Here is a 24,433-nt window from a genome sequence, read left to right as displayed (position 1 = left end):
AAATGACTGAGGCTTCCAGAGAAATGGGAAGACCTACCAGGAGAGTTGGCAAGTTTCTCAAGTGCTGGACAGCGCAACTTGCTTCATCCGCAGTTTCCTTTCATCCACGCACCATGTGACCGCTTTATGGGCATCTTGACTCATCATTCTCTTAGTTCTGTCATCTCCATCTGATTAGCTGCTTACCAGAGGGGAGGGGAGAGACCCAGTAGGAGGATAAGTCAAGATAAGTCACCACAAGATGGCAGTATTACACAATGGGGCCCAGAGGAAGCGCTACACAGTGGGGGCACCACTGCGTAATGGAAGCCTAAAGGGGCAGTATTACGTTATGGGAGGCACAAAGGGCACATACCTTGCAGAGGGCACGAAAGGCACAGTATAGAAACTGAAGGGGCATTATTACTTTATGAAGTAACAAAGGGGAACTTTTACCATGCAGGATCCCACTTGCACAGTAAACATTCTACCTTTTGTGACCCCACAATGTAATGACTCCCTCTTATTTTCTATAGTGTCCCTTTTGTGTTTTCCACAAGGGGGTAATAATTGAAAATTGTTCCGGATGGGGAGTCTCAAAATATGCACTATAGTGCCCTTGCTCTAGGGAATGTGGCATGTAAAGGGGTGTGGCCTGTGGTAAGAGGTGTGGCCTATGGGAAAACTCTTCTTCAGTTTCCTAGATGGTAGGTTCTAAAAGTTGTCAGGTATGATTTGAGGTGACCCGCTAGATTACCTGTACTCTGCACTGAGTTCCCCACCTGAACGAGGTAACCCTGCCCATGATGACAACAGCAGCACTGTAAATATTAGCTTGGAAGTCTGAGCCAACTACAAGCCAGAGGGACCGCTTCTCTCTAACTACTTGGCTCATGGCCCCTAACCGGGAAGCAGTTTTGGTTGGAGTCTCCCTTTAACTTCTGTAATGTCATATGGCGATAAATTTGTGAGCCCCATCCAAACTTAGACTGTGCTGAACGCAGCAGCGCCAAAGCAGTTCAGTCACTGGGCTGAAGATAACTTGGGTTGGAGCGCCCCTTTAAAAGGTTTATTTTCTTTAAAGCAGTGCTTTCCCTCTATCGGTACATGATGGGAGTTGTAGTTCTGCAACAACTGGAGAACCACATGTTGGGGATTACTGCATTGTTACACCTGCAGCCACATATGCAGAGCGCATGTTCTTCTTGCACCTGTCATGTAAGTGGCGTGGGCACAAGGTGGGTGCTGGAACTGTTACATACATTTGGCATGGATGTGCCGCAGTGGAAACTCGCACCTTAAAGGTGTAGTGATTGTGACCCCTGACCTTCCAGAGAGCCCCGTGCAGCTGCCCCCTCGCGGCTGGGACACTAATGAGTGCATGTAGGCTGCAGTGCTACATTCTCATTAGTAGTCAGGACGAGCCGCAGTCGGGGAAGTTCGTAAATGTGAGTCGTGTTCATTTACAAGACAACTGATATATAATTCATCAGCCGCTGGCAGGCACTGCTGTCACTGCGTATGACACTGGTCCCCACTGCTCCATGTGATACTCTCCATGGCAGAATCTTCACAGTAGGACAGCGGTGGGCAAGAAATTGTCATGGAATGACCCTTAAAGGGCCAGTGACCTAAAATATAAGACATGTCCATGAAGCAGTTCTGTCAGGAACCAATGATATAGCAGAGGCGAAAAAATAGGATTCCTGATACCCAGAGCTGCAGGAAATCTGTCTACATATTATCACTGCACAGAGCAAATGTAGAAAAGATAAATGTCAACAGCACTCAATAAAGTATAAGCCGGGAATCACTACGGCTGGAGCAAAATCTGAGCGTGCACGCCAAAAACTCTGGGCTGGACACCCGTCCCAATAGATCAATAATAGAAAGTAAGTGTCAGGCAGCACAATAATATGTGACAAAATTTCTTTATTAATCCTCCATAATCGGCACTAAAAAGGCAACGTTTCAGGCCCTAAACGGGGGCTTTTTTTCAAGCCTCAAAGTGCTAAAGGGCTGTCACAGTGCAGAAGGATCAGCCCTATTCTCATCTGCACAAGGAAAGACTAGAAGCAATGGGATGAAACTGAAAGGGAGGAGACACATTAGATATTAGACAGTGAGGGGGATCAATGAGTGGAACAGGTTGCCACAGGAGGTGGGGAGTTCTCCTTCACTGGAAGTGTTCAAACAAAGGCTGGACAAATATCTGTCTGGGATGATTTAGTGAATCCTGCATTGAGCAGGGGGTCGGACCCGATGACCCTGGAGGTCCCTTCCAACTCTACCAGTCTATGATTCTATAATATTATATGGCCGGCTCTATATATAACAATGTATGGGCCCTCCATTCTTATGCAATTATAGCGCAATCCTTGTACAATGAAAAGTCTTTGTATTACAATTCTGCAAGGTTTCAACACCTCTGTTTGCTGTCTGATCACCTCTGTATACAAGGTGTAGTGAAAAAGCCAGATCCAGCACTATATCTCAGTACTATAGGGAAATAACAATGGCGTACTTGATTGAATAGGAAGGCTTGGATGCACTACATGATGGAGTGATGTATGAGGCTCTAGGTGTGTCGTGGCCCCTGTAAGAGAGAGTAGTAATTGGAAAATATTCGATGGGTTTCTGAGAGACGCCATCCTGGAATACCTCAAGGAAAACAGCGGTATAAACCCTCATCAGCATGGGTTCATGAGGGGTCGATCATGTCAGACCAACCTGATCAGCTTCTACTATGAAGTAAGTTCTAGGCTGGACCTGGGAAAGGCGGTCAGTCCATCTTTGTGTGAGATATTGGAGTATAATGATTCCACATTCATGGTGGCCAGGATGGCGCCGTTGGGCAGCAGATCCATGCCTTCCTATTGAAGTACGCTATTGTTTCCATATAGGAAACCGATATGATATATAGTGTAGGATCTGACTTTTTCACTGTACCCTGTATAACGTCTGATATCTTCTGTATAGGATAGCATATGGGTGAGGACCGCCATACAGGACAGCGTATGGTTGAGGACTGTCGTATATGACTCTATGGGTGATGACTGTCTATAGGACAGTGTATGGGTGATGGTTTCTCGGCTCGGTACTTGTGACTAAGCACAGAGCGTCGGGTGGGTGATTTGCGCAGTTCGCTCTCGCTCAGGGAGCCCCGCAGCTATTGCCAGGTCATGTTTGTTCATCCCTTGTGACAAAGAATAACAGTCGGGGGGGTTTGTGCCTTTGGCTATTTTTTCGGCTTGTTGCATTTCAGAAACTCGCAGGAGACGCTCAGATACAGGATGACCGACGCCGCGGATGATGCAGCACAATAATTTACACCCTTCTCCTCAAGTCACCCTTTAAAGGACCATTTATGTAGGGAGATAATTGCCTGTATGAACCGTCGTTTCTGATTGGCAGTCTACACTAGCGGTGTAATGCGCGCGATCGGGTAGTCTGAAGATTGTGTCAGCCATCTTAGATGAAAACAAGACCCAGAAGCGGCTGATCAGAGGGAAGACCGAGAAGAACTGCAGGTAATATGTATTCTCCCTCCGGTCCCGGGAAAGAGTTTTGTCCCTAAACCAGAGGGTTACTTTAACCTGTTCCTGCACAGACACAATAAAAGACAGACCAGTAATCATGACTCAGCCCGACACTGTTCTCATGTAATCGTGGCTCTGTCCCGCTCTGCGCCCCCGTGTGATCGTCGCCCTGTCGCGCTCTGAGCCCCCGTGTGATCGTCGCCCTATCCTGCTGTGAGCCCCCGTGTGATCGTCGCTCTGGCCCGCTCTGAGCCCCCGTGTGATCGTCGCCCTGTCCCGCTCTGAGCCCCCGTGTGATCGTCGCTCTGTCCCGCTCTGAGCCCCCGTGTGATCGTCGCTCTGGCCCGCTCTGAGCCCCCGTGTGATCGTCGCCCTGTCCCGCTCTGAGCCCCCGTGTGATCGTCGCCCTGTCCCGCTCTGAGCCCCCGTGTGATCGTCGCCCTGTCCCGCTCTGAGCCCCCGTGTGATCGTCGCCCTGTCCCGCTCTGAGCCCCCGTGTGATCGTCGCCCTGTCCCGCTCTGAGCCCCCGTGTGATCGTCGCCCTGTCCCGCTCTGAGCCCCCGTGTGATCGTCGCCCTGTCCCGCTCTGAGCCCCCGTGTGATCGTCGCCCTGTCCCGCTCTGAGCCCCCGTGTGATCGTCGCTCTGTCCCGCTCTGAGCCTCCGTGTCATCGTCGCCCTGTCCCTCTCTGAGCCCCCGTGGGATCGTCGCCGTGTCTCGCACTCAGTCACTCTGCCCTCCAGTGAGCCCCCATGTAATCATAATAAATAAGGCTGAAAAAACACGTTCGTCTAGTTTAGCCTATTACCCTCGACCCCCACCCTGTTGAACCAGAGGAAGGCAAAAAGCTCCAATAAGGTAGAAGCCAATTTTCTTCATTTCAGGGGAAAACATTCTTTCCCAACTCCAAACTTACAATTGCTCTAATCCCCAGATCACCAACCCTTCTGAGTAATCAGTGATATAACATATAATATTGTGTTGCTCAAGAAAGATGTCCAGGCCCTCTTATACTCTTTTATCGAGTTCACCATCACCATGTCCTCGGACAGAGAGTTCCATAGTCTCACTGCTCTTACAGTAAAAAAAACCCTTCTGTGTGGTGTAGAAACCTTTTCTCTAGATGTAGAGAGCGCCACCTGGTTACAGTCCTGGGTATAATAGATGATGGGAGAGATATCTGTACTGACCCCTGATATATCTATACATAGGTATTAGATCTGTCACTTTAACCCTGGTTGCCTAAATAAGCATGAGTAACTTTTATCTTTATAAGATGCTGTGAAGAATCTGCTTATAGTGATGCTTCTTATTTCCCATCTATCTGATCATCGCCCTGTCCCGCTCTGAGCCCCCGTCTATCTGATCATCGCCCTGTCCCGCTCTGAGCCCCCGTCTATCTGATCATCGCCCTGTCCCGCTCTGAGCCCCCGTCTGTCTGATCATCGCCCTGTCCTGCTCTGAGCCCCCATCTATCTGATCATCGCCCTGTCCCGCTCTGAGCCCCCGTCTATCTGATCATCGCCCTGTCCCGCTCTGAGCCCCCGTCTGTCTGATCATCGACCTGTCCCGCTCTGAGCCCCCGTCTATCTGATCATCGCCCTGTCCCGCTCTGAGCCCCCGTCTATCTGATCATCGCCCTGTCCCGCTCTGAGCCCCCGTCTATCTGATCATCGCCCTGTCCCGCTCTGAGCCCCCGTCTATCTGATCATCGCCCTGTCCCGCTCTGACCTCCCGTCTATCTGATCGTCGCCCTGTCCCGCTCTGAGCCCCCGTCTATCTGATCATCGCCCTGTCCCGCTCTGAGCCCCCGTCTGTCTGATCATCGCCCTGTCCCGCTCTGAGCCCCGTCTGTCTGATCATCGCCCTGTCCCGCTCTGAGCCCCCGTCTGTTTGATCATCGCCCTGTCCCGCTCTGAGCCCCCGTCTGTTTGATCATCGCCCTGTCCCGCTCTGAGCCCCCGTCTATCTGATCATCGCCCTGTCCCGCTCTGAGCCCCCGTCTATCTGATCGTCGCCCTGTCCCGCTCTGACCTCCCGTCTATCTGATCGTCGCCCTGTCCCGCTCTGACCTCCCGTCTATCTGATCGTCGCCCTGTCCCGCTCTGAGCCCCCGTCTATCTGATCGTCGCCCTGTCCCGCTCTGAGCCCCCGTCTATCTGATCGTCGCCCTGTCCCGCTCTGAGCCCCCGTCTATCTGATCGTCGCCCTGTCCCACTCTGAGCCCCCGTCTATCTGATCGTCGCCCTGTCCCGCTCTGAGCCCCCGTCTATCTGATCGTCGCCCTGTCCCACTCTGAGCCCCCGTCTATCTGATCATCGCCCTGTCCCGCTCTGAGCCCCCGTCTATCTGATCATCGCCCTGTCCCGCTCTGAGCCCCCGTCTATCTGATCATCGCCCTGTCCCGCTCTGAGCCCCCGTCTATCTGATCATCGCCCTGTCCCGCTCTGAGCCCCCATCTATCTGATCATCGCCCTGTCCCGCTCTGAGCCCCCATCTATCTGATCATCGCCCTGTCCCGCTCTGAGCCCCCATCTATCTGCTCATCGCCCTGTCCCGCTCTGAGCCCCCGTCTGTCTAATCATCGCCCTGTCCTGCTCTGAGCCCCCGTGTGATCGTCGCCCTGTCCCGCTCTGAGCCCCCGTCTATCTGATCATCGCCCTGTCCCGCTCTGACCTCCCGTCTATCTGATCATCACCCTGTCCCGCTCTGAGCCCCCGTCTATCTGATCATCGCCCTGTCCCGCTCTGAGCCCCCGTCTATCTGATCATCGCCCTGTCCCGCTCTGAGCCCCCGTCTATCTGATCATCGCCCTGTCCCGCTCTGAGCCCCCGTCTATCTGATCATCGCCCTGTCCCGCTCTGAGCCCCCGTCTATCTGATCATCGCCCTGTCCCGCTCTGAGCCCCCGTCTATCTGATCATCGCCCTGTCCCGCTCTGAGCCCCCGTCTATCTGATCATCGCCCTGTCCCGCTCTGAGCCCCCGTCTATCTAATCATCGCCCTGTCCCGCTCTGAGCCCCCGTCTATCTGATCATCGCCCTGTCCCGCCCTGAGCCCACGTCTATCTGATCATCGCCCTGCCCCTCTCTGAGCCCCCGTCTATCTGATCATCGCCCTGTCCCGCCCTGAGCCCCCGTCTATCTGATCATCGCCCTGTCCCGCTCTGAGCCCCCGTCTATCTGATCATCGCCCTGTCGCGCTCTCACCTCCCATCTATCTGATCATCGCCTTGTCCCGCTCTGAGCCCCTGTCTATCTGATCATCGCCCTGTCCCGCCCTGAGCCCCCATCTATCTGATCATCGCCCTGTCCCGCTCTGACCTCCCATCTATCTGATCATCGCCCTGTCCCGCTCTGAGCCCCCGTCTATCTGATCATCGCCCTGTCCCGCTCTGAGCCCCCATCTATCTGATCATCGCCCTGTCCCGCTCTGAGCCCCTGTGTGATCGTCGCCCTGTCCCGCTCTGAGCCCCCGTCTGTCTGATCATCGCCCTGTCCCGCTCTGAGCCCCCGATCTATCTGATCATCGCCCTGTCCCGCTCTGAGCCCCCGATCTATCTGATCATCGCCCTGTCCCGCTCTGAGCCCCCGTGTGATCGTCGCCCTGTCCCGCTCTGAGCCCCCGTGTGATCGTCGCCCTGTCCCGCTCTGAGCCCCCGTCTGTCTGATCATCGCCCTGTCCCTCTCTGAGCCCCCGTCTGTCTGATCATCGCCCTGTCCCGCTCTGAGCCCCCGTGTGATCGTCGCCCTGTCCCGCTCTGAGCCCCCGTGTGATCGTCGCCCTGTCCCGCTCTGAGCCCCCGTGTGATCGTCGCCCTGTCCCGCTCTGAGCCCCCGTCTATCTGATCATCGCCCTGTCCCGCTCTGAGCCCCCGTCTGTCTGATCATCGCCCTGTCCTGCTCTGAGCCCCCGTCTATGATCATCGCCCTGTCCCGCTCTGAGCCCCCGTCTGTCTGATCATTGCCCTGTCCCGCTCTGAGCCCCCGTCTATCTGATCATCGCCCTGTCCCGCTCTGAGCCCCCGTCTGTCTGATCATCGCCCTGTCCCGCTCTGAGCCCCCGTCTATCTGATCATCGCCCTGTCCCGCCCTGAGCCCCCGTCTATCTGATCATCGCCCTGTCCCGCTCTGAGCCCCCGTCTATCTGATCATCGCCCTGTCCCGCCCTGAGCCCCCGTCTATCTGATCATCGCCCTGTCCCGCTCTGAGCCCCCGTCTATCTGATCATCGCCCTGTCCCGCCCTGAGCCCCCGTCTATCTGATCGTCGCCCTGTCCCGCTCTGAGCCCCCGTCTATCTGATCATCGCCCTGTCCCGCTCTGAGCCCCCGTCTGTCTGATCATCGCCCTGTCCCGCCCTGAGCCCCCGTCTGTCTGATCATCGCTCTGTCCCGCACTGACCTCCCGTCTGTCTGATCATCGCCCTGTCCCGCTCTGAGCCCCCGTCTATCTGATCATCGCCCTGTCCCGCTCTGAGCCCCGATCTATCTGATCATCGCCCTGTCCCGCTCTGAGCCCCCGTCTGTCTGATGATCGCCCTGTCCCGCTCTGAGCCCCCGTCTATCTGATCGTCGCCCTGTCCCGCTCTGAGCCCCCGTCTATCTGATCGTCGCCCTGTCCTGCTCTGAGCCCCCATCTATCTGATCATCGCCCTGTCCCGCTCTGAGCCCCCGTCTATCTGATCGTCGCCCTGTCCTGCTCTGAGCCCCCTTGTGATCAGCTGCACTTTGTGGCTTCTGATTCGCCTCTTTTGCCACGGCCGTCTTTCCTCTCGTTAATAGACGACTCGGCGTCTGCACTTTGGCCGCTCGGCCTCGTTCTGTGTCATCCTGCCAGTAGCTAATTGTCCACGCCGCCAGAAATACGCAGAGAAGTGGAAGTGAAGATTAAGAGATCTACATATCAGGATGGATGCCAGGAGGCACAGTGGAGGGTTCAGAGGATACGTTGTAGCAGAGTCCTAGTCAGCCAATGCAATGTCTAAGAATAGACTGTTCACTTGTTTTTAAAATCTATTGCTCTCTGTTATCAAGCATTTCTAGCTGAGCAGAGGCTGACTGTAGGAACAGTGAAAGCAGTCTGTTGTTCTCTGTTGTCAGGCTGCGGAGAATGTACGTTAGATTTCCTCAGTAATACAGGGATGACAGAAGCGTTCTCTCCCTGGTTATTATATATTCCGCCCCCCTCCGTGTGTTTTAGCCTCCTCGTCCCCAACAGATAATCACATTACAGGAGCGAGTACTTTGTGTACGTGGCGATTAGATGACAACCTGAGGGGCCACAAATGTGTTTATTTTCTGTAACTCTTTGCGCCGCCTCCTTAATGAGGCCACTGAGAGCAGCAATCGTGGCCGGCAGACGCTCGCCTCTCGTTTTCGGTAGGAAACGTCTGCAAGTGGCGAACCAGGCGGTATGACATTCACAATACAAAGTACAGAAGTTTGAGCGGGGGATGGGACACGTCTGCGCCATTTCTGGAGTCACAGACACAAGATGCTGGATGATCATTGCAGAATTTATTCTCCAACTTAGTCCAACTGCATCTGAGCGTGAAGGTGATATATGTGCACTGTGGCGGTAGTTATGTGCAGTGTATGGCAGCATTACATACTTGATTAGCCCCCATCTAGTAGCGGTGGACTGCTTTGGCCTTCAGAAACTGCATCGGGTGATGAAAGGGTTCTGCAGGAATATCGGCCCCTGCGGACGGGAAGCTTTTTGCAGTCCTGCAAATTAGACAGAGGGTCTGACATTATCCCATCAGTGGAAAGGAAGGGGTCAGCAATTCATGCTGCTTGCGCCAAATTCTGACCTCCCATCAGCAACAGAAATCTGGATCCATCTGACCAGGAGATGTTTTTTGCTGCTCAGTAATACAATTCTGGCACTTTAGCTGGTCGTCCGCTGTTATATCCCATCCGTGCTAAAGAATGGCGAGTTGTACTTTTTGAATGTGTTAGTTGGAGCCCAGCATAATCTGACTGCCAGCGCCTGTTTAGTGGCCCGGTACACCATCCTGCTCCCCTCCATAAGTGTCATACATGTATGTCTTATGTAGATTCACTGTGCAAAGCTGTCTTGTCATCTCCAGTGTGTGTGTTGCACTGCTGCAGCGCTTGAGAGGTTAATGTCTAATAAAATCCAAAGCCTGCATGTAAATGTATCACATTTGTCATGCCATGTGGTGTGAGAGAGGGCGGTAGAGGAGTGATTAGGAGCCGGAAGAGGTCTTCATCTTGTCTGCTATCGGAGTTCCACCTAAGGGCTTTTACCCACTAGCGGTTTTTTTAATGGGGTCTCTCTATGATACTCTGCACCTGTTGGTCAGAACGATTCCTGACATCCTCCTCCGACCCCTTTTAGTGATGAGTTGTTTCCATCTATAGGATCCCCTTTTGCTGGATTTTTTCCTCGATCGCACCATTCTCTGTATACTCCCCACACCGTTACATGAGAACCCCCCTGCGGTTAGCAGTGAGCCCCCGACTAGTCCAGCACCGATGATCGGCCTTGTTGGAAGTCGCTCCGATCGCTGGATTTTCTCATCTAATGTGGATTCACTGAAAACTTGTCACGTGATTTTATGCTGCATCATTTCCATACAGGGAAGCACCAATCCTCAGAGGGTGGAGGCAGCGAGTGAATGTGCATGCAGTGTGGCAGCATTATTTATCTGTACGGTGCGGCGGTGTTATTTAGGTGTATTGTATGAGGGTGCAGCAGTACATATCTGGTGGCTGCAGCTATTTCTATGTACTTACTACAAGTACTAAACTGTACCTGACAGAATGTTATATGCTTCACTGGACGGCATGGTGACCAGTAGGTGACGGGAAGGGGATGGGGACAATGTTGGACGTGTGCCCCTCTTGTGGTTTACCTTTAATGTAGATGATTCAGCATGCCTCCTCCTAGAGCCGGCGATGTGTTACTGATGGCTGTGTGTCATTCTAGGAGTGCATCGTGGACGAGGACTGCCGGCCCGGGAATTACTGTCATCTCTCCAGCTTTACCTACAGGTGCCTGCCGTGTAAGGACGAGGAGCCGGTAAGGAGAAAGACTGAGGAACCGTTCACAAGGGGCGGATTAGGCTGCACAACGCACCGCGGATTTTAGTGTGGAATTCCACAGCTGCAGATTCGGCTGCGTTCTGCGGCGTCCGTCCGTCTCGTGTGAAAAGTCCGTAACGGGATCAGTAATGTAATGGCATACTCCAGTCCTATCCAAAGCTGCAGTCACGAATCTGCTGATTTACACGTAGAAGTCACATTGCTTCTATATTTTAAAAGTTTAACCACTTTTTTTTCTGTTGCCTTTTCGATGGCTTTTGTTATATTAACATAACTTGTTGCAGCGACTTTTCAGCATTGGGTTAAACTTTGTTACATCTGTGTAAAACTCCATCTCCCACAATGCAGTACTGCTAACTAGGGGCAGCAGTGAGGTCCTATAGCAAGAGCGCTAACAGCAATCCTGTAGGATCTTGAACGCAGCTCTGGATGTGACTGGAGAATCTACTAATCTCAGGGGAAGGAAAATTAACATGGAGTTTTCTAGTAAAATAATCTGCTTGTTTTCCCATTTTCTCTGGGTTTGGCAGTGCGCCAGGGACGGGGAGTGCTGTGCGGGACGGCTGTGTGTGTGGGGTCAGTGCAGAACGTCTTCCAAGGGCGAGAGCGGGACCATCTGTGAGACTCGGCAGGACTGCGGCCTCGGACTGTGCTGCGCTGTGCATACAAGTAACTACATCCATCCTTCTATATGCCACCAATGATACTGTGTGCAATCTCTGTTCAGCCTGATCATCAGCTGGCAGAAGACTTAGGTTACTGATTAGGGATGAGCGAGTATACTCGCTAAGGCACTACTCGCTCGAGTAATGTGCCTTAGCCGAGTATCTCCCTGCTCGTCCCGAAAGATGCGGGTGCCGCTGCGGGGGAGAGCAGGGAGGAACGGAGGGGAGATCTCACTCTCCCGCCCGCTCCCCGCCGCAACTCACCTGTCAGCTGCGGCGGCACCCGAATCTTTCGGGACGAGCGGGGAGATACTCGGCTAAGGCACATTACTCGAGCGAGTAGTGCCTTAGCGAGTATACTCGCTCATCCCTATTACTGATCTTATCTTATACTCTAGTCACAGCCAAAGCTGCAGAAAACTGATGCCCTTATTTTAGGAATCCTGCCCCTAAGCAAAATGGTTACTTGGACACCATAGCTGGTCTGGATGGGCATGTGTGTGTTAGGTTCTGCAGTTCATTCCCATTCAAGCAGCTGGGATAGAGCTGCAATACCAGGAGCCGCCACACTTTATGTACGGGGCTGTGCCTGTAAAAAGATAGCCTATAGCAATGATGGCGAACCTTTTAGAGACCGAGTGCTCAAACTGCAATCCAAAACCCACTTATTTATCGTGCCAGTACGTCAGGGGGGTGGGGCTTATCACGACATATGATTTTACCCCCGTCGTTCTAAAAAAGGACAGGGCCGCTTTAAAATAGACAGCCTGCAGATTTTGACTGCTTTTTGGATGTGGAAATGCTGCAGAACGTCCTCAGCGGAAAATACTGTGGAAAATTCTGCAGCATTCCCACATCCAAAAAGCAGTCAAAATCTGTAAATCTGTACGCTGTCTATTTTGAATCAGCCCTGCCCATTTCCACCACATGTAAACATTCTCCAGTGGTAATAGTGACCCCCCCCCCCCACAGCGGCCCCAGCGGTAATAGTGGCATCCCACAGCGGCCCCAGCGGTAATAGTGGCATCCCACATCGGCCCCAGCGGTAATAGTGGCATCCCACAGCGGCCCCAGCGGTAATAGTGGCATCCCACAGCGGCCCCAGCGGTAATAGTGACATCCCACAGCGGCCCCAGCGGTAATAGTGGCATCCCACAGCGGTAATAGTGGCATCCCACAGCGGCCCCAGCGGTAATAGTGGCATCCCACAGCGGCCCCAGCGGTAATAGTGACATCCCACAGCGGCCCCAGCGGTAATAGTGACATCCCACAGCGGCCCCAGCGGTAATAGTGACATCCCACAGCGGCCCCAGCGGTAATAGTGACATCCCACAGCGGCCCCAGCGGTAATAGTGACATCCCACAGCGGCCCCAGCGGTAATAGTGACATCCCACAGCGGCCCCAGCGGTAATGGGGACATCCCACAGCGGCCCCAGCGGTAATAGTGACCCCACCCCACAGCGGCCCCAGCGGTAATAGGGACATCCCAGAACGGCCCCAGCGGTAATAGTGACCCCACCCCCACCCCACAGCGGCCCCAGCGGTAATAGTGACATCCCACAGCGGCCCCAGCGGTAATAGTGACATCCCACAGCGGCCATAGCAGTAATAGGGACATCCCAGAGCGGCCCCAGCGGTAATAGGGACCCCCCAGTGGCAATAGTGACTCCACCCCAACCCCACAGCGGCCCCAGCGGTAATAGTGACATCCCACAGCGGCCCCAGCGGTAATAGTGACATCCCACAGCGGCCCCAGCGGTAATAGTGACATCCCACAGCGGCCCCAGCGGTGGTAGTAGTGGCATCCCACAGCGGCCCCGGCGGTAATAGTGGCATCCCACAGCGGCCCCGGCGGTAGTAGTGGCATCCCACAGCGGCCCCAGCGGTAATAGTGGCATCCCACAGCGGCCCCAGCGGTAATAGTGGCATCCCACAGCGGCCCCAGCGGTAATAGTGGCATCCCACAGCGGCCCCAGCGGTAATAGTGGCATCCCACAGCGGCCCCAGCGGTAATAGGGGCATCCCACAGCGGCCCCAGCGGTAATAGGGGCATCCCACAGCGGCCCCAGCGGTAATAGGGGCATCCCACAGCGGCCCCAGCGGTAATAGGGGCATCCCACAGCGGCCCCAGCGGTAATAGGGGCATCCCACAGCGGCCCCAGCGGTAATAGGGGCATCCCACAGCGGCCCCAGCGGTAATAGGGGCATCCCACAGCGGCCCCAGCGGTAATAGGGGCATCCCACAGCGGCCCCAGCGGTAATAGGGGCATCCCACAGCGGCCCCAGCGGTAATAGGGGCATCCCACAGCGGCCCCAGCGGTAATAGGGGCATCCCACAGCGGCCCCAGCGGTAATAGGGGCATCCCACAGCGGCCCCAGCGGTAATAGGGGCATCCCACAGCGGCCCCAGCGGTAATAGGGGCATCCCACAGCGGCCCCAGCGGTAATAGGGGCATCCCACAGCGGCCCCAGCGGTAATAGGGGCATCCCACAGCGGCCCCAGCGGTAATAGGGGCATCCCACAGCGGCCCCAGCGGTAATAGGGGCATCCCACAGCGGCCCCAGCGGTAATAGGGGCATCCCACAGCGGCCCCAGCGGTAATAGGGGCATCCCACAGCGGCCCCAGCGGTAATAGGGGCATCCCACAGCGGCCCCAGCGGTAATAGGGGCATCCCACAGCGGCCCCAGCGGTAATAGGGGCATCCCACAGCGGCCCCAGCGGTAATAGGGACATACCACAGCGGCCCCAGCATGATAGTGACACGCCCCCAGCAGCCCCCACTATGATAGTGACACGCCCCCAGCAGCCCCCACTATGATAGTGACAGCCCCCAGCGGCCCCCACTATGATACTGACACCCCCCCAGTGGCCCCCACTATGATACTGACACCCACCCCTAAGACTCACATACTTACCCCCTCCTCTGCCCCTCCTTTACCCAGCGTTGCTGCTCTGCGCAACCTGATGGGTTGGCTGATTCACCAAACAATCAGGTTGCTGGAATTGCTGAATAGGGCAGAAGTGGTGGGGATAAAGTTAATATGCATTCCGGCACACTCTTTGACATCAGTGTGCTGCTGGATGCCTCCTCCCCCTGCTCTCGCTGAACCTAAGAGGAGACAGCAGGGAGGGGGGAGGTGGATCCCAGCTGCACACTGGCGTCACAGTGTGCACCGGGATCAGAGCGGCTAGCAGCCCTGTGAGTCAATACCAGCAGGGGACCCGCGGCCCCTGTCGGTACTCACTGATGTGGTGAGCGGCCGGCGGCAATACGTGCCAACAGGGAGGGCTCTGCGTGCCGCAGGTTCGCCACCACTGGCCTATATTCACGGAAAACCAATAGTACAAGCTTCACAACTCCCTGCTGGTTAGGCATTTTAATGTTTATGCCAAATACTGTACAGCAGGTTTGTTAAAGAAATACAACACTACATCTCCCAAAATGCTTTGCAGCAGAGTACGTTAAAATATAGGATCTTGGAAAAGCACTTTGATGTGAGACTTAAACTGGTGAAGCCGAATCACTATCGGCAGCACTCTGAATGCAGCTCTGGATGTGAATGGAGAAGGTGTGATAGAACTCAGGATGAGTAAAGTGGATTTAATATTACAAAAAGTACATCTATTTTAAGGAGATTACTGAGATTAGAAAACATGGCGGCTTTTGTTCCAGAACACAGAATAGCACCACTGCTCTCCATAGGTGGTATGTGGTATTGCAGCTCACCTTCATTGTGAATCACTATTAATCCCAAGACATGGACAATGGTGTCGCTGTTTTTGGAAGAAAGCAGCCATGTTTCTCTAATCCTGGGCAACAGCTTTGCCTCGATGGCATGCAGCAGTCTTGGGGTAACAAAACTCTTGTCCTCTTGCAGGTCTCCTGTTTCCTGTGTGCACCCCGCTGCCTGGTAAGGGGGAGCAGTGCCAACCCCCAAACACAATACTGGAGCTCTTCACTTGGGAGTTGGAGTCTGAAATCCCTGTGAACTTCTGTCCGTGCCCCAGCGGCCTCGTGTGCCAGCCTCAGAGGTAACGGCCAGGGAGTGGTGATGGCAAAGAAGCAGGAGGCTCAGGGTGTCATTACGTGGTCCTAGTGTGTTGGTTGGGAGATAGAAGAGAACCAGGAACAGAGGAAGTGGGGCAGGATTACATGCTGTGGGCGGGGCTAAAACTCAAGAGTCTGTCTACTAAGACCTATTGGAGTCCTCTGTGTACTCTATATCAATGTAGTGCATTCGAGGGTTAATATGGCCAGGGATGGAAAGGGATGGAGAGAGGGGCACGCTTTTCTGACGCCGCACAGACCATCCTGTATCCAGTTTAGAAAATCTTCTAACAACCAGTCTGTAACATTGCAGTAGCTTATAGAGACGGCACACAGCGCTCCAGGGGGCGATATAGTGCAAACATATTGTCATTGAGGATACACAGCTGGGAGTATATGGTACAATAACTCTCCAGCGCCACCTAGTGGAAGTCAATGCCCAACCTTCTTCTAACAGTCTTTGGGTGGGAAGGGTATTGTTTCTCCTTAGGGAGAGCACCTGGAAAGTGTAGAGAGACTTATAAGACCATTCATGCTGGGGACTTGTTATCCTATAGCACCAACTTATTCTGGGTGTTCATTTTACCGACCTTGGAAGGCTGAGTCCTGCTTGAGCCAGCTGCCTGAACCTTGCGGGGATTGAGCCCACAACCTTCAGGTCGTGAGTGAGAGCTTTGGACTGCAGTCTGCTGCCTTAACACTCTGCGCCACACAATGCAGAGAGCACTCTATTGTCCAAAATACCATGAAGAGGGCGAGCAAGCGACTTACTATAGAGATGGGATTTGTACAACTAATCTACACAACAGGGAGCATTTTAGGGACTGGTCTGCACTGCAGAGAGCATTCTCATAGCATCATATGTGGACTGTATATTGTATGAGGACCCTTACAGTGCTCCCTGTATTGGATGCAGACTCGGCCCATTCTAGTGGTTCCTGCACCACGCAGGGAGCATTCTATGTGGACACGGACTGTTTCAGTGGTCCATGTGGAATGTGGTGAGCATTCTTGTGTTCCATAGAGAGCACTCCACTGCTCATTATCATACCTGTAGACGGTTCTAGTGCAACACGAAGGGCACTCCGTAGGTTACTGCAGCACATCCACCCCGGCCTCACCTGTGGCCCTCACGGCTGGGACATCGCACTGATTTCTGTTTTCTTAGTCACAGCTTGGCGTCCATCTGTGAAGATCCATCTCTACCCAACACCAAGCGAGAACAACCAGAGGGCCCAGAAGAGGACCCCTCCTTTTACACCCCGGAGGCCCAAGACGAGATAGTCTATGAGGACAGCCTCATTGCACCCACAGGTTTGGGATTGGACCTCAGCACCGCTGAAGATTTCATTGACAGAGAGTCCAGGCTTGTTCCTCAGCTGCAGCTCATTGATTATATTTGAAGATCTCCTAAAACTAATCAGCTCCCTGATGTAAAATCCAAACAATGTCCCCCACCCCCTCCCCTCCCCTCCCAATTGCTTCGTTTGCAGCTGTAAAGCCATTTAACCTGCATGGGATTCCCCAGCTGGAAAGGGAGGGCTCTGTAATTGGTTTGACAGCTGCAAATAAGTCACCTCAGCCCCCCACCAGGAATGATGGAGGAAGCGGCGGCAATGGTGAGGAGAGCAACGAGCTGCGGCAACCCAAATCACGAAGAGCCTGAACTATGGATGGCGACATCCAGCTGGCTTTACTTTTATGACGAGGACCGTCACCTCGCCAACCAGTCTAGGCACCATGAATGCAGCCGCCCGCCACAGAAGGATGAGGTCTTCAAAATTAAACGGGACATCCTGGCTCCTGTAAACAAAGCTTGGGGCAAGCAGTCAGTCCTGGGAGAAAACTTTGTTGCAGGACCGGAGTGCAGCGTTCTATGATCGGATGCACTCCTCTATTCCTAAATAATCTGCTGGTTCCTGGGGCCCCGTCTCATGGTCCAAGATGGCCCGGTCACAGCTTAGACCACCCGTGGAGGGGTCTAACATTAGGCCAGCACTGGAGGGCAGAACACATTGACCTGAAGTGTAGAGAAATCACTTTGCTGGATGGAAGTGCAATAATAACATCGACCGTAATTTATAATTGTACATTCTCGTGTTTGCATGTGTCACATGACTTACGACCAACCATTATATTTTTGGCAGAACAGATGATCTCACGTGTTCAGTGAATAAACTATTTTAATATCGGTGCAGCTTGTGGCAAGTGTCTGGTCTTTGATAAGTTGTTTCCTAAAAACAAAGAGAAAACAATAAAACTGCAAACGTTTCATTACTAGCGATTATTAGAAGACGGCACATCCAGCATCATGTTAATGGCTGCAGCACCCCCTGGTGGGCTTGTTAGGAACAGGCAGCAAAGTAAGTTAGTCTTGTGGTTCGAGAAAGAGCTGCAAACACAAAGTGGCCCTTTTATTAGAGCTCCCAGCCCTCTTATGATTGGCGCTTCCCTGTATGGACATTCTCCCCGTGACCCTGGAGGGCGGCATAAAGTCACATGACAAGTTTTCCGTGGATCCGTTTCAGTGTGAATCCACATTAGATGGAAACAGCTGCAGACAACACTGGTGCTCTGACTAATGTGTCAACGCACAATGCGTCGTTTTTAGCTCGGATGGGCTATATCGGCGAGACTCCAGCAGGCAAGAGAGCGCAAAACTTGTATCACTGAGCAGCAGAAGATCACCACCTGGTCAGACGGATCCAGATTTCTGTTGCTGATGGGAGCTCAAAATTTGGCACAAGCAGCATGAGTCGCTGACCCCTTCCTGTCAGCTGGTCAGTACATGTCACCACCGCCATCTTAATCTGCAGCAACTACAAGCAGCTTCCTGTCCGCAGGGGCCGATATTCCTGCAAAACGATTTAATCACCCGGTGGAATCTACAGCACGACGAACGGCTGCAGCCCTGAAGATCAAAGCACCACTAGACGGGGGAGTAATCAGGGGCCATCGGGTGTATAAAGCCCCAAGTGACTTTGCACTCAGCTCCTTGGAAGAAACACACGTGACTTGTATTCATTTTTTCTTACTTTATTGGCATGTTCGTTGTAAACAGCGGTCGGCACGGAAAAAAAAAAAAAATTATCAAAACCTTGTACTGATCCGTTATAAATTAGATGGCGATTTCAAAAGTGATGCAGAGAAATTCATTACATTTTGGGGGTTTATTCAATCAAAACAAAAAAAGTGAAGACAAATTTGAGGAAGTTTGAAAGAAAAAAAAAATCCGCAGAAGGGAAAAAAAAAAAAAAAAAAAAGTGTTCACAACTCAAGAGTGTCCCAAAGAAAATGTAATACAAATCCCCACAAGTGTTTACAGAAGTGTATATAGTACCAGGTGATGGGAAAACAACTGAAACAGGCAGCTAGACTGCCCAATGTACAGGGTGGAGATATGCGGGGATCCGGGACCGCTGCGGGGATCGGGGACAGGGGGGACAATTTCTATTTACACTCGGAAGGAAACACAGTAGAAGATTGCTCTATTGCAAAGCGAGGCAACCAGCGGTTCTCCAGCTGCTGTAGAACTACAAGTCCCAGCAAGCACATAAGGCTTCATCTGCATTCGGACACTTTGTGTGCATCGATCCACTACTATTTTGGGGGGCAGGAGAGAAAGAAGAGCAGGTTAATGCTCCCCTCCGGTCTTAGACAAAGATGGCCGCACGGATCTCCGACTACCTGATGCGCACGTTGTATCGGTGACCATGGGTAGTCAAAAAACACTACATGCTGGTCACATGGGCAGCGCCGGCCAATCAAAGCAGGCTGCAGTGATTTGGACTACTGATGCATACTAATGCAAAGTGTACACATCAGGTAGTCGGAGAAGCTGGGCGGCCATCTTTGTTTCTCCAGGAGCGGAGGGGCACTTTAATATCTTATTTTAGTAACTTCCTCTAGGTTGTGCTTAATCCCACGGAATTGTTAAAAGGGTTAGAAAAACATAGCTGCCTTCTTCCAAGCACAGCGCCACCCTTGTCTATAGGGTTGTGTCTGGTATTGCAGCTCATCTCCCATTCACTTCAATTAAGCTGAGCTGCAATACCACACACAACCCTATGGACAAGGGTGGCGCTGTGCTTGGAAGAAATCAGCCAGTTTTTTCTAAGCTTGCTGTCAGTGAATAGAAATATTCATTGTTTACACCCACAGCCTGAAACCGTGTTCTGACCTAGTCCTGCTCATACAGCTACAGGGCTATCTAGGAGAGACCCCTATGGTACATCCGTGCATCTGCGTAAAGAGGGCAAATCAGAGCTGATCCTCAGCTGTAGGATGTAAACAGGGTTCCCATTCAATGACAACAAGCAGGGATCTTCAAAAGGGTTTAAAACAGTGTATTAAAGATAGTTGCGGAGCTTTCATGCAGAAATAGCACCACCCCTATGCACAGGTTATGTGCTGTACTGCAACTCAGTCCCATTTACTTCAATAGAGCTGAGCTGCTAGTGGGGGACCCCCCGGAACCCCCCCCCCCCTCCTCACCCCCATTTCACAGTGCAGAATCCTTTCTCCCATTTCTTCAAGCCACGGTCACACAGGGTGGATTCCCAACGGAAATGTCGTGGTTTGGCCGCAGCTAAAAACCGCGACATTTCCGCCGGGAGAACCGCCGCTGCAAAACCCGCGGCGGCTTTGAAACGGCCCAGCCACTTGCTCTTCCGCTGCGGCCGGCGCTCCCATAGAGGAGAGCGCGTCCACGGCAGGAAAAAAAAAAAGGGCATGCTGCGGTCGGCAAATCCGCGCCGCAGCAGGATTTGCCGTCCCGTGTGAAATCTCGTCCACTTGGCTGACTAATCCCGGGATTAGCGGCCGCAAGCGGATTTACCGCGGCAAAATTCTGCGCGGAAATCCGCCCTGTGTGAACCCAGCCTTACTGCAGTTGGGTTTGCTGGTTGCAGATGCGCTGCAGCGGCTCTATTCATCTCAATAGGGCAGACGAGGCAGCAGAGCGCACGGCTATTTGCTCCAATGTCATTGAAATGAACGGCGCCGCACTGCTCCACTTATATCAACGGGGCTGGCGACCGGCTGTCTGCTAAATTGAGATTGCGACGCGACCCGGGGACCCAGTCACAACTAGATTACAGAAATAGGGGAAGGGATTCTGCACTGTTGGTGGGGGTCCCAAGCAGTAAATGGGCAATTTTTTTTTCTTCCCAATTTCACCCGTTTCCAGAATACCCCTTTAAACGGGTTGTCCCACTTCTGGCTGTTTTGTTGCAGGAAGTGGACGTCTCTGTACACTGCATAGTGGCCTGGGTTGGTATTGCAGGCTGAGTCCTATTGAAGTGAATGGACCACCATGCAGTGTATGGAGCCATCTGCTTCCTGCCGCAAAACAGCTAGCAATGGGACAATCCCTTTAAAGAGAGATGTTAAAGTCCGTGCTGGAGGCATAGCTCTGCTGTTTGTCTTCATACTCCCCATCATACCGGCTCCTGGTACTGTGAATGTGACAAGTGGGTGGTCCCCACTGCTCAATGCCAATTAAAGCTGATGTCGCCCATTGACAGAGCACTGGGAACCTCCCACTTGCCACATTCACAGCATCGGGAACAGAATCTAAGAAGAGCCCTACGAGGGGAATGTAGGCAACTATGAAGAGGAGCACTGATAGTCGCAGGGCCATGGTGGCCGAGCTATGCAACCAGCGCTGCTGAATGTATGACAGGTCGTCTTTGACAAGGGAGCATCCACGTTATACATATATAAAGAACGCACATGGGAAGGGAATGGTTAAAAATAAGAAAAAAATCCGCTGACTATACGCTCCAGTCCCGTTGGCGCAGCTGTGTTGCTGCCATCCTCACGCCAGGCTTTGCTGATAAACTGCAGTGGAGCCATATACCACTGCTGAGGGCAGCGACTGGCTGCGGGGGTCATGGGTGTCTACAGACCCGTCACCGCTGCAGCGTGTCCGTAAACCCCGGCGGTGAGGATGGGAGCGGCAGCGCCAGACTGGAGAAGTACGAATAGCTCAGGCCTCTTCACAGCAGCATCGGAGGCTCCATCCAGAAGCCGCGCCACCAAGTCCGTTAACGTACAGAACAAAATAGCGCCGCATGCAGCACCAATTCATCCTGTAAAATGCCAGATGGACGAAACGCGAACGGACGCCATTATAGCGAGTGCGTTTCATCAGAAGACGGAGCTGCTCGGCCAGTGGATACCATTACAGAAACCGAACCCCTTTGTGCTAATGTGAACAAGTCCTTAAAAGAAAATATATATATTTTTAACCATCTCCAACCCTCCGTGCTTTTTTTGGATCGAACCTTTACTTAAAAGTTGGGAACGACTGATCGCCTATACTTAGGATGGGCCATCGACAGTAGATTGGTGGAGGTCCGCTGCCCGGGACCCTCGCTGATCAGCAGTTCACTGCACCAGTGTGCTCCTAAAGTAAGCAGACAGCTCCGTTCTGACTACAGTGGCCAGGCTTGGTATTGCAGCCCTTATCTATTTACTTCAACTTTGCCCGATCAGTGGGGGTCTCAGGCAGCAGACCTCCGTCGCCCATTCTAAGGATAGGCCATCAATTTACAACTGAACAACCACCCCCTTTCTGAGAATATTTAGGAATTTGGCATCTACGGAGACGCAGAATGCAGCAATCGCTGCATATAGAAAACTGTTCTGCGTCCTCTCCTGCCTGGGTGGCACTTACCTGTAAGACTGCTGGGACATGTAGTTTCGACAGCAGTTACAGAGCGGCAATATCTTGCTCTATTGCTAGCATCCAGCCTCACATTCTATACCTCATCGGTCAGCACATAGCGCTCTTTCCCCTTCCACCACCCAGGCTGTGGCGGCGGCGGCCAGAGCCCGTCTCAACCCACCGGCGGGCGAGAGACAAGTCCGGATGTATACAGCAGTATCAGGCTAGTGTGACTGTACCGGCCGGGCTCGCTCACATACAGACTCGCACTCTCAATGAGGTAATGTGTGTATCAGCAACATAAAAGTGTCCAGGCTTTTTTTTTTTTCCTCCCCTCCCCCAACAAATAAGAGCCTGAAGCCATCCAGGGCTGTAGCCACGCGCGTCTTACCTGAGCGAGGTGATGCCCCTCCTCCTCCGCTGCACCCGGTTTGCTTTAACTTAATATATACTTAAATATCTCTCTTATTTGCACGTCCCTTTCAGCTTTACAGTTTAATCGACCAATAGTGCAGAACACGATTAGAAGTCACAAACGAGGAACCCAGAAGGTTACGAGGCTGCTGATTGGCTGAGACAGCTGACCAATCAGTGCTGGTGTCACATAGCTTCACACTCCTCTCCCACAACCCCACCCCTAAACCCCGCCAAGAGGCGCAAACTCCTGCGGCAGTGAACCTATCTGGAAAACAGGAAACATGGCTTGCCAAGATGGCCGCTGTGCGTCAGTCTTGAGCAGCGTCTTTATTGGACGCTCCGTCCAGGTAGATTTTCAGCGCCTTCTCTTTGCGGGGGGAGTAAGTCACGCGGTGTCCAGTTTTTTGCAGCCTGCTGCTTTCCTTCTTCATCAGCTCGTTCCTCTGCTCGTCCGTTAACTCGATCAGCTCCTCCGTTTTATCCCTGCGAGGGGGAAAAAAAGGTGTTAGGAGTTAATTCCAGCGGCAGACGAGTTGATGCATCCTCACACATCATCAACATAGCCCCTGCTGAAGTGCTCTGTGCTGCTGGAGGGCCCGGCTGCTTCTAGTATGTAGGGGCTCATTCACATGGGCGTATTCACGCGTGCCGTACACAGTGGCTAGATCCCATTGATTTCAATGTGTTCATTCACATGTCCGTATTTTTTGATTACGTGAAAAAATACGCAGCAAATCCCATTTTGGTGCGAAGAATAGAATGTGGCAGCGCGAATACGCGTCTAACAACATCTACACAACGGGCCGAAATAGGAGCGGAAGTGGATGTTTAAGTGAGAACATGCTGTGTATTCGCAGGCCAAAATACGCCGACGCCGTGTGAATGGAGCCCTTACCCCCAAGTTTGTGACCTAAGAGCAGCAGATTCCTCTCCTGAAATCCTCTGTGCTGCCGCAGGCTCCGCTACAACGACATCAGCTAAACCCCTCCTGAAGTGCTCTGAGAGACCGCGCTCCTGGCTATATACCTCACCCACAAGATCCGCACACTCTGGACTCACATGAGGGCTGTGAGCCCGGCTAATGACCCCCGCAGCGGCAAGCAACTATTGTACCCGACCGCGGAGGCACGCAGGCGCTCATACACATTACAGGTTTTTACTTTTGCTGGTATACCCCCCGCATCATCACTTAGCGACCACGCGGGTACCTGCAGCCCATATGCAATGTTAATTGCGTACAGGCTGCAGGTCGCACGTATCCAGCGCCATCAAAGGAGGCCGTCGGCATGGAATCCGCGGAGAAAAAGAGCATGCTGCGAATTTTCTTCTGCTCATGGAATCCGCAATTCGTACCGGCGGGTGTGAAGCAAACTACATGTCTTTCAATGCCCACTTATTACCGCGGATCGTCCGCATGGCCGGCGATCACTGAATCCGCAATTCAAATCTGGTTGTGCAAGACCGGCCAAACACACTCAGCCCGCCTCCTCCTACGTAAAGCTGCCCAGTGCCCCCCTCCCTCACCTGTAGAATATGACGGCGCCGTCATCGGAGATGTAGAGGGGCCAGGCATTCAGTGTCGATACTTTCGGGTTCCAGTCCAAGTCCTGATGTATCTCCAGAACGGATATGTCACAGGGAAACGTCCCCCGGCCCTGCGCAACAAAGTCACATTTATAATCCTGTCATTTAACCCTTGCTGTACTGCAGAGCAGCTCCAGGGAGGGACTGGACTTACCTTTGCAAATTCGAGGTTCTCCAAGGCGATCCCGCTGAGCTCACAGATCTAAAAGGAGGAGGAACAGCGAATTACCATCAGTACGGCCGGATGATGGGACTCCCCCCCTCGTCACAGCCTGTAACTACTCCCTCACCTTCTCCTTCAGCTCCAGCACACTGTTGGTCTCCAGCACGATCTCCTGGAAGGGGTCCAACCGCAGTTGTGACGGCCGCCACCTCTTGGTGAGCAGAGACAGCTGAGACATGGACTTCATCTTCTCACAATCTGCCATGAGAGATGTGGAAGGCGGGTGAGAAGGGAA

At 52.9% G+C, this 24,433-nt stretch overlaps 2 protein-coding genes across 4 annotated transcripts in view; one reads left to right on the top strand and one right to left on the bottom strand.

Annotated features, from left to right (window-relative positions):
* The window catches only part of DKK3 (dickkopf WNT signaling pathway inhibitor 3), a 33,698-nt gene extending 16,197 nt beyond the window's left edge, over positions 1-17,501 (top strand). The window contains exons 5-8 of the mRNA XM_066583553.1: positions 10,473-10,565; positions 11,119-11,257; positions 15,135-15,288; positions 16,473-17,501. Of these exons, the coding sequence (XP_066439650.1) occupies positions 10,473-10,565; positions 11,119-11,257; positions 15,135-15,288; positions 16,473-16,707 (621 nt within the window). The 3' untranslated portion in view covers positions 16,708-17,501. The remainder of the gene's footprint in view (positions 1-10,472; positions 10,566-11,118; positions 11,258-15,134; positions 15,289-16,472) is intronic.
* Positions 17,502-18,542: 1,041 nt separating this feature from the next.
* The window catches only part of USP47 (ubiquitin specific peptidase 47), a 62,089-nt gene continuing 56,198 nt past the window's right edge, over positions 18,543-24,433 (bottom strand). For all 3 annotated transcript variants that reach the window (XM_066583550.1, XM_066583551.1, XM_066583552.1), the window contains 4 exons: positions 24,266-24,396; positions 24,130-24,177; positions 23,916-24,046; positions 18,543-22,874 (listed from right to left, as the gene is read on the bottom strand). In XM_066583550.1, coding sequence (XP_066439647.1) covers positions 22,700-22,874; positions 23,916-24,046; positions 24,130-24,177; positions 24,266-24,396 — 485 coding nt within the window. In that variant the 3' untranslated portion in view covers positions 18,543-22,699. The remainder of the gene's footprint in view (positions 22,875-23,915; positions 24,047-24,129; positions 24,178-24,265; positions 24,397-24,433) is intronic.

The sequence above is a fragment of the Eleutherodactylus coqui genome, chromosome 11 (genome assembly GCF_035609145.1).
Source record: "Eleutherodactylus coqui strain aEleCoq1 chromosome 11, aEleCoq1.hap1, whole genome shotgun sequence".
Lineage (NCBI taxonomy): Eukaryota > Metazoa > Chordata > Amphibia > Anura > Eleutherodactylidae > Eleutherodactylus > Eleutherodactylus coqui.
Note: the sequence above shows the minus strand (reverse complement) of the source record. Positions and strands in the feature narration are given on the sequence as shown.